We start from the raw sequence: 15,030 nt of genomic DNA, 5'->3' as shown, positions 1-15,030 counted from the left end.
TGCAGATTACATCATTGTCCAGTATTGTACTGTCAGCAATTTATTATAAAAACGTTTTCATAATTGTAACATTTACATACATAATTATTCAGGTGCATGACAATGTAATAACTTGCGAAGACTTGAGGCTACAGCAGCACTTCTTCTTCGTCGTCTTGTCTGATGCACTCAACCAAGCGTTCTAACCACGACCTCGCCCCTCCCCACCCCCCAACCATTTGAATTTCCGTAGGCGGGAATTATTTTAATGATATTCTAATGGGCCGCTTTCTGGCACAAACGGCTCGATTAGTTCCGGGTTTGATGAACGCCCGCCTTCCGAAAAATGCGAATGTGATTGGTTAGCTGTCCCAGTGCGTTGTGATTGGCGAACAGCTTAGACGGTGTTTCAGTACTGCCCCACCCCTTGCCAAAGCAGCAATTTTCGTCTGCTCCGGTAGTTAAGGATGGCGTCAATATTGCCATATCAATTTGAGCCGGATTCAGACCCAGAGGTATGGATATTGCAAGACATATTAGAGTGGTAACGTTATTGTTTTTGTTTTTTTTGGCTAAATCACGTTTTCGATGGGATGTCAACAACCGCTTAAAAATAACTGCATTTTCTATGTACAGATAAGTGCATATGTATTATTTTTATTGTTATTTAATTCTAACATTATAACATAAATTGCAGTGAAACTGTTATACAGTTGAATTTATTTATATACCATAGTCCAGCGTTTCCCAGGTGGCATATCTATGCAAACTCATTCTCTGCCAGCAGGTGGCGCTGTTGGAGTGGTAGAGATCAAGGTTTCCCCGGTAACGGCTGAACACAAAGCAGCGCTCCGCTCAAAAAAACACTGCTTTATCAGACATTACATGCAAGGACATAAATACATGAACAACATCTCCAGAACTGCTCTGACTCCCTCTGAGAGTCACTTCATGATCATTTGACAGTTTAATTTGAGTAAAACTATCGCAGTGTTTCCCACAGACTTGTGGAGGCATATATATGCAAATTCATTCTCTGGCAGCAGGAGGCGCTGTTGGAGTGGTAGAGATCAAGGTTTCCCCAGTAACGGCTGTACACAAAGCAGCACTCCGCTCAAAAAACACTGCTTTATCAGACATTACATGCAAGATTAAATGAAAATGACATCCAATTTTCTGAAGACAGTCGGTTTCCTTCAGAAATACAGTGATATAAAAACACCCGCACTCCAATGTATGGGGAAACACTGTAGTCTCATAATTGAAGTGTAAATTCTGCAGATTACATCATTGTCCAGTATTGTACTGTCAGCAATTTATTATAAAAACGTTTTCATAATTGTAACATTTACATACATAATTATTCAGGTGCATGACAATGTAATAACTTGCGAAGACTTGAGGCTACAGCAGCACTTCTTCTTCGTCGTCTTGTCTGATGCACTCAACCAAGCGTTCTAACCACGACCTCGCCCCTCCCCACCCCCCAACCATTTGAATTTCCGTAGGCGGGAATTATTTTAATGATATTCTAATGGGCCGCTTTGTGATATAACAAAACCCGGAAAACAAACGCTGTAGTCCAAACGAGCCGTTTGTTGTTGTTCTTGAAAAGGGAGTTTTTAATCTCCCTTTGGAGTGGACTTTGTACTTTGTACTGGACTTTGTAAGTTTGAAGATCTTTTTTATGCCCAAACATACACACTACACACTGACTAAAATTCAAAAAGTGAAAAAGCATAATAGGACCCCTTCAGGCTGTATTACAAAAAAAGAAAAATGTCTGGATGCATTATAATTATGAGAATTTGGGATAAAAAAATAGGTTTAGTTGTAAAACATAACGCTTCAATGCAAAATATCTTAAATATCAAAATATCATGCAAAATCATTGTGTAACTTAATGCATAATGCATTAATATACAGGATCTTGATTCTGATCGGTCGGGTGCAATTCAGGTGCGGTCATACATTTTTGTTTAATGACCACTGAAGTGTATAATTGACTGGTTGTTCCTGACAACCAATTTCCAGTACTTTGCCTACTTCTCAGATTCACTCAAGCCATATTCTGATAGAGCACTTGCTCAGAGTATAGCTTAAAAGCATAGCCACCGTCTAGAGCCAGGGTACTCAACAGGCCTGCTTCATGCTGAAGGATAATGTATTTTTATTACAATTTGCACTCAAAATATTAGGCAGTTTGATTTTAAGTAAATATATTTATTAAATTATTATTAATTAAATGTAGCGTTGTCCAACAAAAGAGGACATTTAATAACATGATTTTACTCAACATCAACATCAGTCGAGTGTTTAAAATGACTTTATTTTGTGATCTGATGTGTGCTTTTTGTCACAGAACGAGGCAGAAAATATTCAATAGTGTAATAAAGGCTATGTCGATTAGCATTGGATTATAAATTTACTTTATTATTATGAAAATACCAGAGATAGCTTGAAGAACACCGATAAACCATATTGTCACGTCGTTTTTTTTTTTTCCGTCTTCATCAGTTCAAGCACTTATCTTCATTTTGTTTAGTCACAGCGGTAGCACCTTTGCCCATATTAGGGATTTTCTGGAGCCCCATCAGTTCTTTCACTTCTGTAATTCATATGTGGAGTTTCTGCGCGCCAGTATGATGTATGAATGAAACAGTTTACATGTGTTTAGTGTTCGGTGATGTGCACTCCGCCCTTTATTTGGGCTTAAATATGAAAAATAATACTTCAAGTAAAGAAATTTGTGAACTATATTTGATCAAGAATCTTTTGAGTTTTAGCATTTGGAGTTTGTTCATTACACTTTGAGTATGAATGCATTTTTTGCATCAATATAGCAAAACAAACTTTTAATACAATTTTTTGTTCCAGTTTTTACTTTTTTTTTTCATGTTCAGTATTATTTTAAATAGGACAAGGACAAGGCCCTTCACATTTTATGTGGTTTAAATGCAGCCCGCTTGGCCTCTGAACTTGAGTACCCCTGGTCTAGAGCATAACCTGAGCTCGAGCTTGTTCTGTAGTTAAGGACTCAAAAATCTAAGATTGAACCTTTTCAGTTACAACTTTGATATTTAACCAATAGACTACTTTCAGGTGAGCACTGACCTCTTTAAGCACAGTATGGTGTGAAGTCTCCCATTTGGTGCGTGGGATAGTGAGGACTGGTTGTCTCTGTCCATTGCTACTGACACTCTACTGTCTCACACTCCTGCTGGTTTTAATGCTCTTTACTTTAATAAACAATGGTCAGATTTAAACCCGGACCAGTACATATACTGAGGGCTTGCTGAGTTTTTTTTAGCTATTTTTATATGAGAATAGATCAAAGAGTTTTAATCACCTGAATTGTTTTGTCCATACAGAGCTTATAAAAAAATTAATGTTAAGGAAGAAAAATCCACAAGTTTTGATTCCAGTTCTCTTTGATCTTTGTTCAAATGTTGTATTGATTTAAAAATAAGTATTAAGAATCTTTAGCCAGGATTTTTCTTTTTTGATATTTTCTTTCCTTCCATGTACACTGAAGCTTGAACTTTCTGATGATCAAAGGTTCACAGTTTGCCATTTATCTTAAAAACATTTTTCCTCTAATGATTTTGCATGCATTTACAAAAAAAAAAAAAAAACAGCTTAGAAAACGCTCAGTACAGTGAAATAAATAGTTAATATTCTAAGTTTTAGGGTCAGTGCATACTGTATGTCTTGATGAGTTTCTTAACCCATTTTCCGCCCTCAGCGCCACAGTGCCGAGAGATCTACTTCTGAAGGCCAAGATGGATGGTTTCTCAGACCGACAGGTTGGCCAGGCTATGAACATCTCAGAGGGAGAAGCTCGGGTGCTCAGGCTCAACCAGAACATCAGACCTTGTGTCAAACAGGTTTGAACCCATTGCCAGAAATATCTGTTTGATTATAATGACCTTTGCTTCATGATAAATGTTTCTTGTGCTTACTTTCAGATTGATACACTTGCTGCTGAATACCCTGCAGCCACCAATTATTTGTATTGCACTTACCATGGTCAGGTAAACCACTATGTCCAACCTTTATATAGGGTCTTTGATGGTTGAAGCATCGGGCATTTTGTCCAGTTCCCCATCTAGACTTTTCCACAGTATTTTTCTAGACAATTTTAGTACACAAGAGAAACTAAGGGAAAGCTTTAGTAGCATGATTGTTAACATTTACAGTATTTCTAAACCATTAGAGCACCTAAATGCACAATACAGAAAATAAATAAGGTGGATTTAATAAATAAGTTGAAAAGGGAAAATAAGGTTAAAAAAAAAAAAAGATTTAATATAAAATTATTTAAAATTATTACAATTGTTTAATTTAAAATCAACTAAACAAAACCAAAAAAAAAATCTGTAAATAAAATTAATACAGTTTTGAAATTCATTGTGGAAGTTGGCACTTGTGACATGATGTGACATAAAATAAAATTACAATTTTACAATTCATTATGAAGATTGGAGCTTGTAGTATATGTGTGAGGATGAACCCAATTTTGGTTTGTCCTTCTAACAGGAGCATGACTTGGATTTTAAGGATCATGGTATCATGATTGTGGGTTGTGGTCCGTATCACATTGGTGAGATCAAATCTTTTTTACCTAATCATCCTCTGATTTTCATTTCACCAACACATTCATGTATTATCTTCATTAGTTTTAATGAGCAATTAGTGCAAGAGTGGGTCAGAGCAGCGTTTCACTCTACCCCTCCACAGGCAGCAGTGTGGAGTTTGACTGGTGTGCGGTGTCAAGCATTCGTGCCCTTAGACAGATGGGCAAGCGTACAGTGGTGGTGAACCATAACCCAGAGACGGTCAGTACGGACTTTGATGAGTGTGACCGTCTGTACTTTGAGGAGTTAACCCTGGAGCGCATCCTGGACATCACACAGCAGGAGGTGAGAGGTCAAAGTTCAGCCTGTGCACCTGGTGCCTTTAAGTAACTGAAAGGTATTATTCACTTTCATATTTGACAAGGACATTATGATATGGTCCCATTTCTGAAAATTGTATTGTAAAGTGAAGAGTTCTTGATCTAAAATCTGATTGGTTGAGTAAGGCTACGTTAGTGTATTGTGATTTATTATTACCAGTACATGTAATTATTTGAAATGCGTCTTTTGCTGGCATTTAAAAAAAAACATCTTGAAAAGTAAACTTTGTCAAGACATTTGTTCTAGCTTGCACAGCTTGACAAAGCCTGGTTTGTGTCACCATTGTGTTGTTTAAAAATCTATTTTTCATAAAGGAATACTGTAGATTTAGTTTTTTTTACATTTTGATTGTATACCATGAGAAAACCATAAAAAATAGAACAGACTGAAGGACTGTGTCGTGTTTGGTGCAGTGTTATTTAGGGGTCGACCGATATGTGTTTTTCAGGGCCGATACCGATTATTACAGATCAAGTAGACCGATAACTGATATTTTGAACCGATATATATGTCTGGTGTAAAAATTTAAATTAATGTCAAAATTAAGAATAACAAGGGCTCTGACAAAAACTGCCTTCCCTGGTGTTGGTTGAGTGTAGTACTCCCACAGTAAACTCTTTATTTTAAAGAGTTAAGCTCTTTATTTTTTGGCAAACAAAGGGTTTACCATTAAAATTAAAACATGGAAAAAATAGCGTATTGTGTGATTATTCTTTTAAACAAAAGTTGCAATAATTGTTGTAGTAGTCAGGGGTTAAAGCAAAAAAAAAAAATCTTTTGACTGAAAACCTTTCCTCGTCCAAACCCCATTCCTCAGCCATACCTGTCACACACCCAGTTTAAGAGCAGTGTTTTTCTTCTTGTAATCAAGAGCGCTTGTCCTCCTAATTAAAAAAAAAAATAAGGAGCACCTTCTGATCAATAATCAAAAATTCTGATCAAAAATTAGCCTTCCTAATATGAGGTGAAGTGATTTACAGGGGCATTTTCTTTTTACCTTTGCAATGGCATCATTTTCATCTGTAAAATTAAAAAATTTGTTTATAAACTTTTTAAAATTTCTATTTAAAACAATATAATAATAAGCAGAATAAGACAAATAAGTTACCAAACATGAAATTAGTATTCATGAAAAAATAAATCGCAATGGATTATGTATAGTAAGTGGATTATGGTTTCTGCGCTGATGACAACTAATTTATTTACATTATATCTTCAAGACTTAAATCCTCGTATGCGCATCACTGCCTGTTACTGTATTTGGGTGCTTAGCTGCAAAACTTAGATCACTGAAGCAGCTCCAGTTAGCAAGCGCTTTTGGAGTGAGAGTGAATTCTGCATTGATTGGTCGGACTCATGACTCCCAACAAATCAGATGAGCGGTGGGCGGAGACTGCTTTAGGCCACAGAGTGGTGAGTTCTGACAGGCTGCATCAGAGCCAAATAGCGCGTTTCAAAATCAAGTTATTTTATCGGCGAATCGGTTTTGAAAATGACCGATACCGAGAATCATAAAATGCTTAATATCGGCGCCGATAATCGGTCGACCCCTATTTTACCCTAGTAAAAAAATCTTATGCCATAATTTATTTAAAATACATTTATTTCATACTAAGTACAGTGTAAACATAAAATCCATTAGAATATTTATTGACATATCACATAAGACTTACTGATATAAACATTATTTGCATTGTTTCTTCATCGCACAATGCACGTTTCTTAATATTATTCCTAAAATGTTTTAATATCACTATTTATAAGGATTGCATGATCTCTGTATATCAGTCTTTATATATTTTTTTTAATTGTTAACAGTAACACTGGTTTGGTGGACATAATTATTTACGTAGTTAAAATATTTTGACATTGTAGGGAAAATAGTATTGTTCCAATAATGGTACAGGCATTGTAAAGCCTAATATGAAGCGTATGCATTGACGTTATACTAAACCTATTTTTGTTCACCACACTTGCGTCCCAAAAAATGTTGCTGATCTTATCAGGCTGCCTGCTACCATTTTTGAGCTGTAGAAATAGATTTTCCCCCATTTTGTTCCCTGCCTCATAAGAAATAACCTGCTTAATACAATTTTCCAATCTCCCCTGTTATCTTGTGTCTGAAGAGTTGTTATTTTTTTTTTTCCACTGCTGAAAAAGTAGCAGTGTCCTTTATAAAACCGGCAGCAGACAGTCTGTAGAATGCGAGCAATTCCTCATTTTCTTCTGTGATGTTCAGCAATGTGTGACTGTAGACAAGAGCCCGACTGGTCTTAATATGAATATCACAGCAGGACTAACTCCACTGCTGCCGCCGCTAGTGTTAGACTGTTTATGCAGCCAGTGCTATACAAACAACATCATGTGTTTCCACTGCATATGAATTCTTTAATGCCTGGACTGGCATTTTAAAATCTCATCACATTTTGAAAGTGATATTCAAGCACAACTGCATTGCTTCTTGAAATAGTTTTCCCATTCTTTTTCTTCATAGGCATTTCAAAAGGAATCACAACATTACAGCATTTGATTCTAAGCATTAAATGTTTTTGAAAACCAGAAAAATAGATATGCTATGTTCAGAATAGCGTACTACTATTCTGTATTATTCCTGCTGTAAATGCTGATATGGTATGTTTGCTGGCATGTTACAGCATGCAGATCCAAAAATGCAATACGATAGATAGTACAGTATACTGTTAATAGCTTTGTTATTAACACTATAACCATTTTTAGGGCTGCATGATAATGAAGAAAAATATGATATGTGATAACTTGTTAAATAATATGAAATGCTGTATACAATGCTGTAGGTGTGTAAAATACATTGAAATTATATTTAAAAAGTGATATAAACAACATAGATGACATATTTCCTCACACTGGTTTGCTATGCAAATGCATATTGTGATTTGTACATTTGCGATTATTTGCGATATTTTTATATATAATACGTACTCAGCAGCCCTATACTTATGTCATTTGAAAAGTTTTCTGGGAATGAGCAGTCGCTGCCAAGCTATTTTGCTGCAGTTCTGTTTCCATGGTAACAAACTTCTGTGATTGGTCATTCTTCAGTATTTTGTGAAGAGCAGTTCTTCACCGGGATTTTGGCAACTAAAATTGTTGAATAAAGTTGAAATCACACTGCTACAGAATCATATACCATCACTTAAAGGGGTCATTTGATGCTGCTAAAAAGAACATTATTTTTTGGGAACATTATTTGGGTTAAACTGTTCTGGAACAGTGTTGTAAATACAACTTAACCACTGATTTCTAGTCGTGTCCTCTTTTGGAAGGCCAAACAAAGTAGTTTCACTTTCACAACGAAACAGCATCACACACCGTGGCCTTGAGTGAGCGGAGGCCTCGAGTATGCGGATTCATTTTCTCTTTGGATTTGAGACTTTAGTCTTTGCAACTTTACAGATCTTCTTTATGCACCAAGAGCTTGTAACACTCCAAAGAGAAAGGAACAATTGAAATAGCATCATATGACACCTTTAACAACCTCTGAGTGAAAAGATTCAAATTTATATTGTGAGAATGTTCTCTATACAGAGAAAATAATGCTGTTTTATGCAGCTTCGGACCTAGATGCCATTATCTCAAGAGACTAACCAGGAAATGCCTCTATGCATCTAAGCGGTGTGTGGTGAGCTCATTTCTATTCCCTTTATAGAGATGGAGCCACTAAAGTCTTCACTGACGATGCAAAACCTGACCTCTTTAACAGCCATTGACTTTTCCATTCAGACACATTATAAGCTAGTTAAAGTGGTGATTAAAGCATGGGTTGATCAAGTGTTTGTTGTTATGCTCAGAGGTTGTAATAAATTCCCAGGTGCTGTGTAGCGGTTTATTACCATCACATTAGCGTGCTCTGATAAACCTGGAGAGAACCGTGTATGAATGTTGAAGTGCGCATACATGTGGTTGCCATCGGAACGTGATGAATGGGATCAGAAGATATATGACCGTTCTCAGACCGTAAAATAATGCCATGTCATGTCCCAGGGTCAGCTCCTGGGTCCACAGCTCATCCCTGAAACGGAGAGAAAGGCAACATCAGCGGATGAGAGTCTAGATTGAGCAATGCAAATCATTGTGAATTCATGCAATGAATGAGAAATGATTATAGTCATTTCTGTTAAAACAGCACTCAGATTAAAACCTTTGCTTAAAACAAATTTTCTGTCATATTAGAGGATGAAGCAAGCCTTATTGAATTCATAAGTAGCTCTATTTGTAGTCTTTGGTCATGGACGGATACAATCAGTCATATGTTAAATTGTAGAGTTGAAACTGTAATTATAAAAAGCACTTGTCATTTGGTAGATGTATGATTACTGAAAGGAATAATTGGGCTTTATAGAAATATAATGAATGCCTATTGACAGTAATTTTGTCATGGTGTAGATTTATTACAGACCATTTAGTCTCCGTCAGTTTGTAAAACAGGACAGGATGTGCATTTACAGTGCATACAATGAAAGCAGAAATTTAAGCTTTTTTGTCAAAGTGCGTCAATTTAGGCAGTAAAAACTTTATTATTTGAGCTGTAAGATTGTCTAAATACAGTAGTCATTTTCATTGGTGGATCAGTGCCTTTGTGTCGCAAAGACTAAGGTGGGTCTCAAATGCACCATGTAAATACACTACTACTACTACACTACTATTCAAAAGTTTGAGGTCAGTAAGGGTTTTTGTAAACAAATTAATACTTTAATTCAGCTAGGATGCATTAAACTGCTGGAAAGTGACAGTAAAGACACACTTACAATAAAAATTCTGTTTCAAATAAATTCTGTTCATTTGAACTTTTGAACTCTATTTACCAAAGAATCCTGGAAAAAATGAAGCTGCACAACTGTTGTCAATTGCAATAATAATTAGAAATGTTTCCTAAGCACCAAATTAGTATATTAGATTTCTAAAGTGTCATGTGATGCCAAAGACTGGAGTAATGACTCCCGAAAATTCAGCTTTAAAATATTTCAACCCCTTTTCAAGCTCCCCACATTTTGGCAAGGCGGGCATAAAGGACATACCCAAAATAGAGACAATAGCCAATGCCTGAGAGTTTACGGATCGTGAATTACTCCGACTGTTATTAATATGGAGGTATATAGGTTCAAACTTAAAGGGATACTCCACCCCAAAATGAAAATTTTGTCATTAATCACTTACCCCCATGTTGTTCCAAACCCCTAAAAGCTTAGTTCGTCTTCGGAACACAATTAAAGATATTTTGGATGAAAACCGGGAGGCTTGTGACTGTCCGATTGACTGCCAAGTAAATTACACTGTCAAGGTCCAGGAACGTATGAAAGACATCGTCAGAATAGTCCATCTGCCATCAGTGGTTCAACCGTAACGTTATGAAGCGACGAGAATACTTTTTATATGCGAAGAAAACAAAAATAAAGACTTTATTCAACAATTCGTATCCTTTGTGTCTCTCCGCATCACCGTAGCGTCATTTTGGAGAATAACCACTGGACGCAAGCAGCGTACGCTCTTCTGTGTCAGCCGCGCTGCACGGATGTGCTGTTTTCGTTCAAATCAAAGCGTAAATACACGTAGAAAACGTATCCTTGTGTCGCGGCTGACACAGAATAGCGTACGCTGCTTGCATTCAGACTGCCATAAAAAGATATAATAGTTGAAAAATAAAATAAAAATTGCAGTAATGTCACAAAATTGTTGTTTTTACTGCATTTGTGATCAAATAAATGGAACCTTGGTGTGCACAAGTTGACATCTTTAAAAAAAAAAAAAAAACTATAAATATGTCTTTAATCAGGGTCTATACATATGCAGTTTCTAACAGTTTTCTCATTTTCTCACCAAAACCTTTATTTGAATTACTTTTTTTTTTATTTTTTATGTCCTTCCTGTTTGTGCGTCTTTATTATTCACCTTATGGTCACTTTACATTCCAGTCAGACGTTTCTTTCCATTTATGTGGGCTGTTCTTGACCAGAATACATTACAGTGTGGATCAGGATTTCTGGTGATAGTCAGAAGTGTTTCATGCAAGACTAAGACTCCAGAGACTTTCCATCCCTCCACAGGGCTGCACCGGCTGTATAGTATCTGTAGGTGGGCAGATCCCCAATAACCTGGCCATGCCCCTGCACCTGAACGGGGTGAAGATTCTGGGAACCAGTCCTCTTCAGATCGATCGTGCAGAAGAGAGATCTGTATTCTCCTCCATACTGGATGATCTGGGTGTAGGCCAGGCCCCGTGGAGGGCTCTCAGCTCACTGGTAAGGCCAGTTTCACTTCACAACAACCTTCATCTGTGGTTTATTTCAGGAGAGATGAAAGGGGTGTTGTTACTGGTTCTTAATTTCAAATGCTTTTAATTGAACCACTAAATAATAATTCTGTATGCCGCTATCTTGATGATTCACATCATGTTCAAGGATAAAAGGGACAGGATTTGCTGGAGTTTGTTGATTTGGGTCAGTTGAGTAATATAGATGTGATTTTGCAGTAATCGTGAACACCACCCGCTTTACTTATGCATTTTCTTGTTTAATTAATCATTTATTGCTCCGTTCATTCTAGGCTTTTAAGAAATCGCCCACTCACACAAGTGCAGACATTCTTCCAATATAGTTGCATTTCCAGACTTTTCACTTTTACAAATGCTGCATTCACCCCAATACTCCAGAGGTGTCAGAGTGCTTTCAAACAGCAAACATTAGAAGTGCTGAAACATGTTGACTGGAAGCATGCTCGTTCGTCCGTTAGCTACATCCAGCCTTCTTGCCCCGGGCCATGGAAGCGAAGAGCTGAAGTAAGTGTGATGAAGGGGGGAGAAAGAGGGCATTCTGCCCCACGGCGCTGCCCACTCACCCTCCGCTGGTCTCTGTCTCGCTGCTGAGGGTACATCCAGCATTTTAATGGTCTCCCTGTTGTTGAAACTAGCCAGAAAGGCAGTAGAGATCAGCAGAATCTTTTGGGATTCTGCGGTTTACTCACTGTGCTGTTTCTGGCTAGAAGGCTAGTGCTTAGGAAAGGTGAGGAGAGAGGATATGGTTGCTTCCTTATGTCACACAGCATTTCCTGCTTTGTTAAAGAGAGAGTTCACAAAAAAAAAAGAAAATTCAGTCAGCATTTAGTCATCGCTGTGTCGTTCCAAACCTGCACTCCTGTTTTCCATATAATTTACAAAAAATAAAAAAGCACCATAAAAGTAGTCCAAACATCACATGCAGTGTATTCCAAATTTTTTAAAGCTGTACAATAGAGTGCTGTAGGAATAAGTCCTAAAACTCAGAAACGAGTTAGTATTTTTGCATTTATGGTTCCATTGTCCAAAAGTCAATGGGTTTTCTTTCAATTGTATTGTGTTGGAGAATTAGTCGTACAAAAAAGATGAGCTTAGCAAAATAAAAGATTAAAGAATTCTCAGAAAGTCATTAGGTTTTTAGAATGGGTTTTGGTTAAATGCCCAAAATAAGGTCCGTGGATAACTTAAAAATATGTAATATTTTATACTACAAATTAAAATAAATCGGTAAGATTTTTTAGTAAGCTTTTATGCGCTTTTAAAAAGATACTAACCAATGGCTATTTGGGACTACAGAGGTTGTCGGGATATTAAACATCATCATGCCAAACAGAAAAACTCTCCACTCATCTCCACTCCAACTCTCCAAAATATCCACTTATTAGTCTGTATTTTACAGCCTCCTAGTGTTTCTTGCAAACTATTCTAACTCCAATAATCCAACTGGTAGCCTGTCTTATTACTGAAGGAAATGGGGTGATGCTAACTTCTGGGTTGACTTACAAAAATGTTAAGTAATGTACTTAAGCTTTGTCTGTGAAACTGGAGGTATGAGGTACAGATGAAATTAGATTTTTTTTTTAGTTGATCCACCCCTATATTGTAAGCTCTCAAATGGATACTTGGATGTTAATTTTAATGTTAGATTTGTACAATATAATGCTTTTATGGATGCATTTTAGCTTTAGTTAGGCAGTATTTTCTCCAATACGTTTGGCAAAAGATAATTCCACTTCCTAATAACCGTTTGCTCCAATACAGGGTTGTTCAATCTTATAGTTTTTCTCTCTGTGAAGTAGCCAGTTCACAAAGCATTAAAAGTAAGGTGAATAGATGTGGTCAATGGTAATTGTCTGGCCCTTTGCCCACAGTCTGGGATTCAAATGGAGAACAGAGCACAAGAAGCCTGACCTCATCTTCAACACATACTAGGTGATGCCGTGCAGCTGATTGCAAAGAGATATCTAACTTTGTCTTTTTCAGGAGGATGCTGTTTCTTTTGCCAGTACTGTGGGCTACCCTTGCCTCCTGCGGCCATCCTATGTTCTGAGGTGAGTACAAGGGGAACGGTGAATTCAGGACACAATCACAGTACGGAATTGACTCCCCATGTGATGCTTTTGTATCTCTTTGGCAGCTTTTGTGGGATGAAAAGCCAAAAATGTAATCACATTTCACTAATAATCTTTCCCTCCAGAGATTGAAAACTACTGCAGTTGGATTAGTTACTGAACAAATCGACTTGATTGGTGACAGATTGCTGAGTGACAGTTAAATAGTGTAAAGGTAAGCAGTGAATCATTCAAAGGGTGTATTTAAAATAAATCGGCTCAAAAGAGTGATTCTCTAATCCAACGATTAACAGCTCCATAGGGCATAATTTTCAGTGAATTAATTATTTGAATTAATAATAACAACAGTAATGATGAAAAATAAAATTTTCCTCACATAAATATGGTCCCTTTCTGCTACTATGAATTGTCATCGTATGGAAAAGACCAAAGTGAATGTTTCAGACCAAAAAAAAAAAGTTTTCATTTTTGATTCCATTAATAGCTCTCCCATGTTCATAAGTAGACCGCCCTGAATCAAATGAAAGTAGACATCAGTCAGTGTAAAGCAGTCAACTGCTGATTTGTCAGGAGCAGAGAAATGTCACGTCAGGCTTCTCAATGATGGCCTGTAGAAATCTTGGGTAATATGCAATTCACCCACATTATAAGACTCTCAGATTGGCAGGATTTGAACAGCTAATTTGCACATAATCAGACAGTAGGCATCTATTTTGAGTGCCGCAATGAGAAAATTAGGTTCCTTTTAAACCAGGCGCCCAGTCCGCCGTGCAGCAAGAGGGCACACAGAAATAGCTAAAAAAATTCTGCTTTTAACCATTACCCAATACACATCTCAATCATAAAAGCACTTTCATCAGTGGAGCACTTTTCTCTTTGTTCTCATTAGATGTTGCCTCAAAGGTTACTGTCTGTTTTGAGAGAAAATTAGAGCTTTTTTTTCCTCAGGGAACCACAGCAGTCAAAATACAGAGACTCATATTATGGCAATTGTGAAGCTAATAGATATCAGTGGAAGGCGCTGAGCACAAATTTTCAATCTTGCAACCAGACTGAAAACATATGAAACTAAAGCTAAATGAAAGTAAAGTGCTTTAGCACATTTATTTATCACTAGCAAAACCTTATACCTTTTAGGGTATAAATCAACACCCACATACAATACAGTCTCTTGCAGAGACAGTGATTTGCTTTTAGTTTTCAAGAAAACCCAGCTGCCAAAACTAGGCCATTTTTTTTACTTCTTTCATTCATTTGAATATTTACTGCCCTGTGTGACTCCATCACCACTTAGCTGCTCAGTTGAGACCCGTGTTTTAAGTCCTGCTCTGTGTTTCTGTGGGTGATTGGTGCCAGCTGTGGTTTGGCATTGTTATATTGCCTAAACCCGTGCCTGAGGCTGAGACTCTCAGGGACTGCAGCTCCGGACACAGAACCTGACAGAAACACTGCCAGTTCATCTGGACCGTGGAACGCTTCATACTGAAGAGAGCTTAGGGCTGTCTCAGTATATTTCCCACTTGTCTCTCTGTTCACTGTATTTTGATGTGTTTGTGAAACATATTGCTGAGTAACAGTTAAATAGTGTAAAGGTAAGCAGTGATCACCTGCTGTAATATTTTATTATGGGATGCAACCAGAGTTTAAAATGAACTTTTTGGCTTAATAAAAGTATTGATTTCTTTAATAAAAAAAAAGGTGCACACACAACCCA

At 37.1% G+C, this 15,030-nt stretch overlaps 1 protein-coding gene across 1 annotated transcript in view; it reads left to right on the top strand.

Moving 5' to 3' along the window:
• Positions 1-15,030, top strand: part of LOC107660611 (carbamoyl-phosphate synthase [ammonia], mitochondrial-like) — a 50,703-nt gene that overhangs the window by 12,198 nt on the left and 23,475 nt on the right. Inside the window, 6 exon segments of the mRNA XM_016449971.1 lie at positions 3,725-3,866; positions 3,948-4,013; positions 4,519-4,582; positions 4,720-4,901; positions 11,018-11,212; positions 13,228-13,295. Of these exon segments, the coding sequence (XP_016305457.1) occupies positions 3,725-3,866; positions 3,948-4,013; positions 4,519-4,582; positions 4,720-4,901; positions 11,018-11,212; positions 13,228-13,295 (717 nt within the window).

This window comes from Sinocyclocheilus anshuiensis, unplaced genomic scaffold, assembly GCF_001515605.1.
Source record: "Sinocyclocheilus anshuiensis isolate Anshui unplaced genomic scaffold, SAMN03320099.WGS_v1.1 scaffold627, whole genome shotgun sequence".
Lineage (NCBI taxonomy): Eukaryota > Metazoa > Chordata > Actinopteri > Cypriniformes > Cyprinidae > Sinocyclocheilus > Sinocyclocheilus anshuiensis.
Note: the sequence above shows the minus strand (reverse complement) of the source record. Positions and strands in the feature narration are given on the sequence as shown.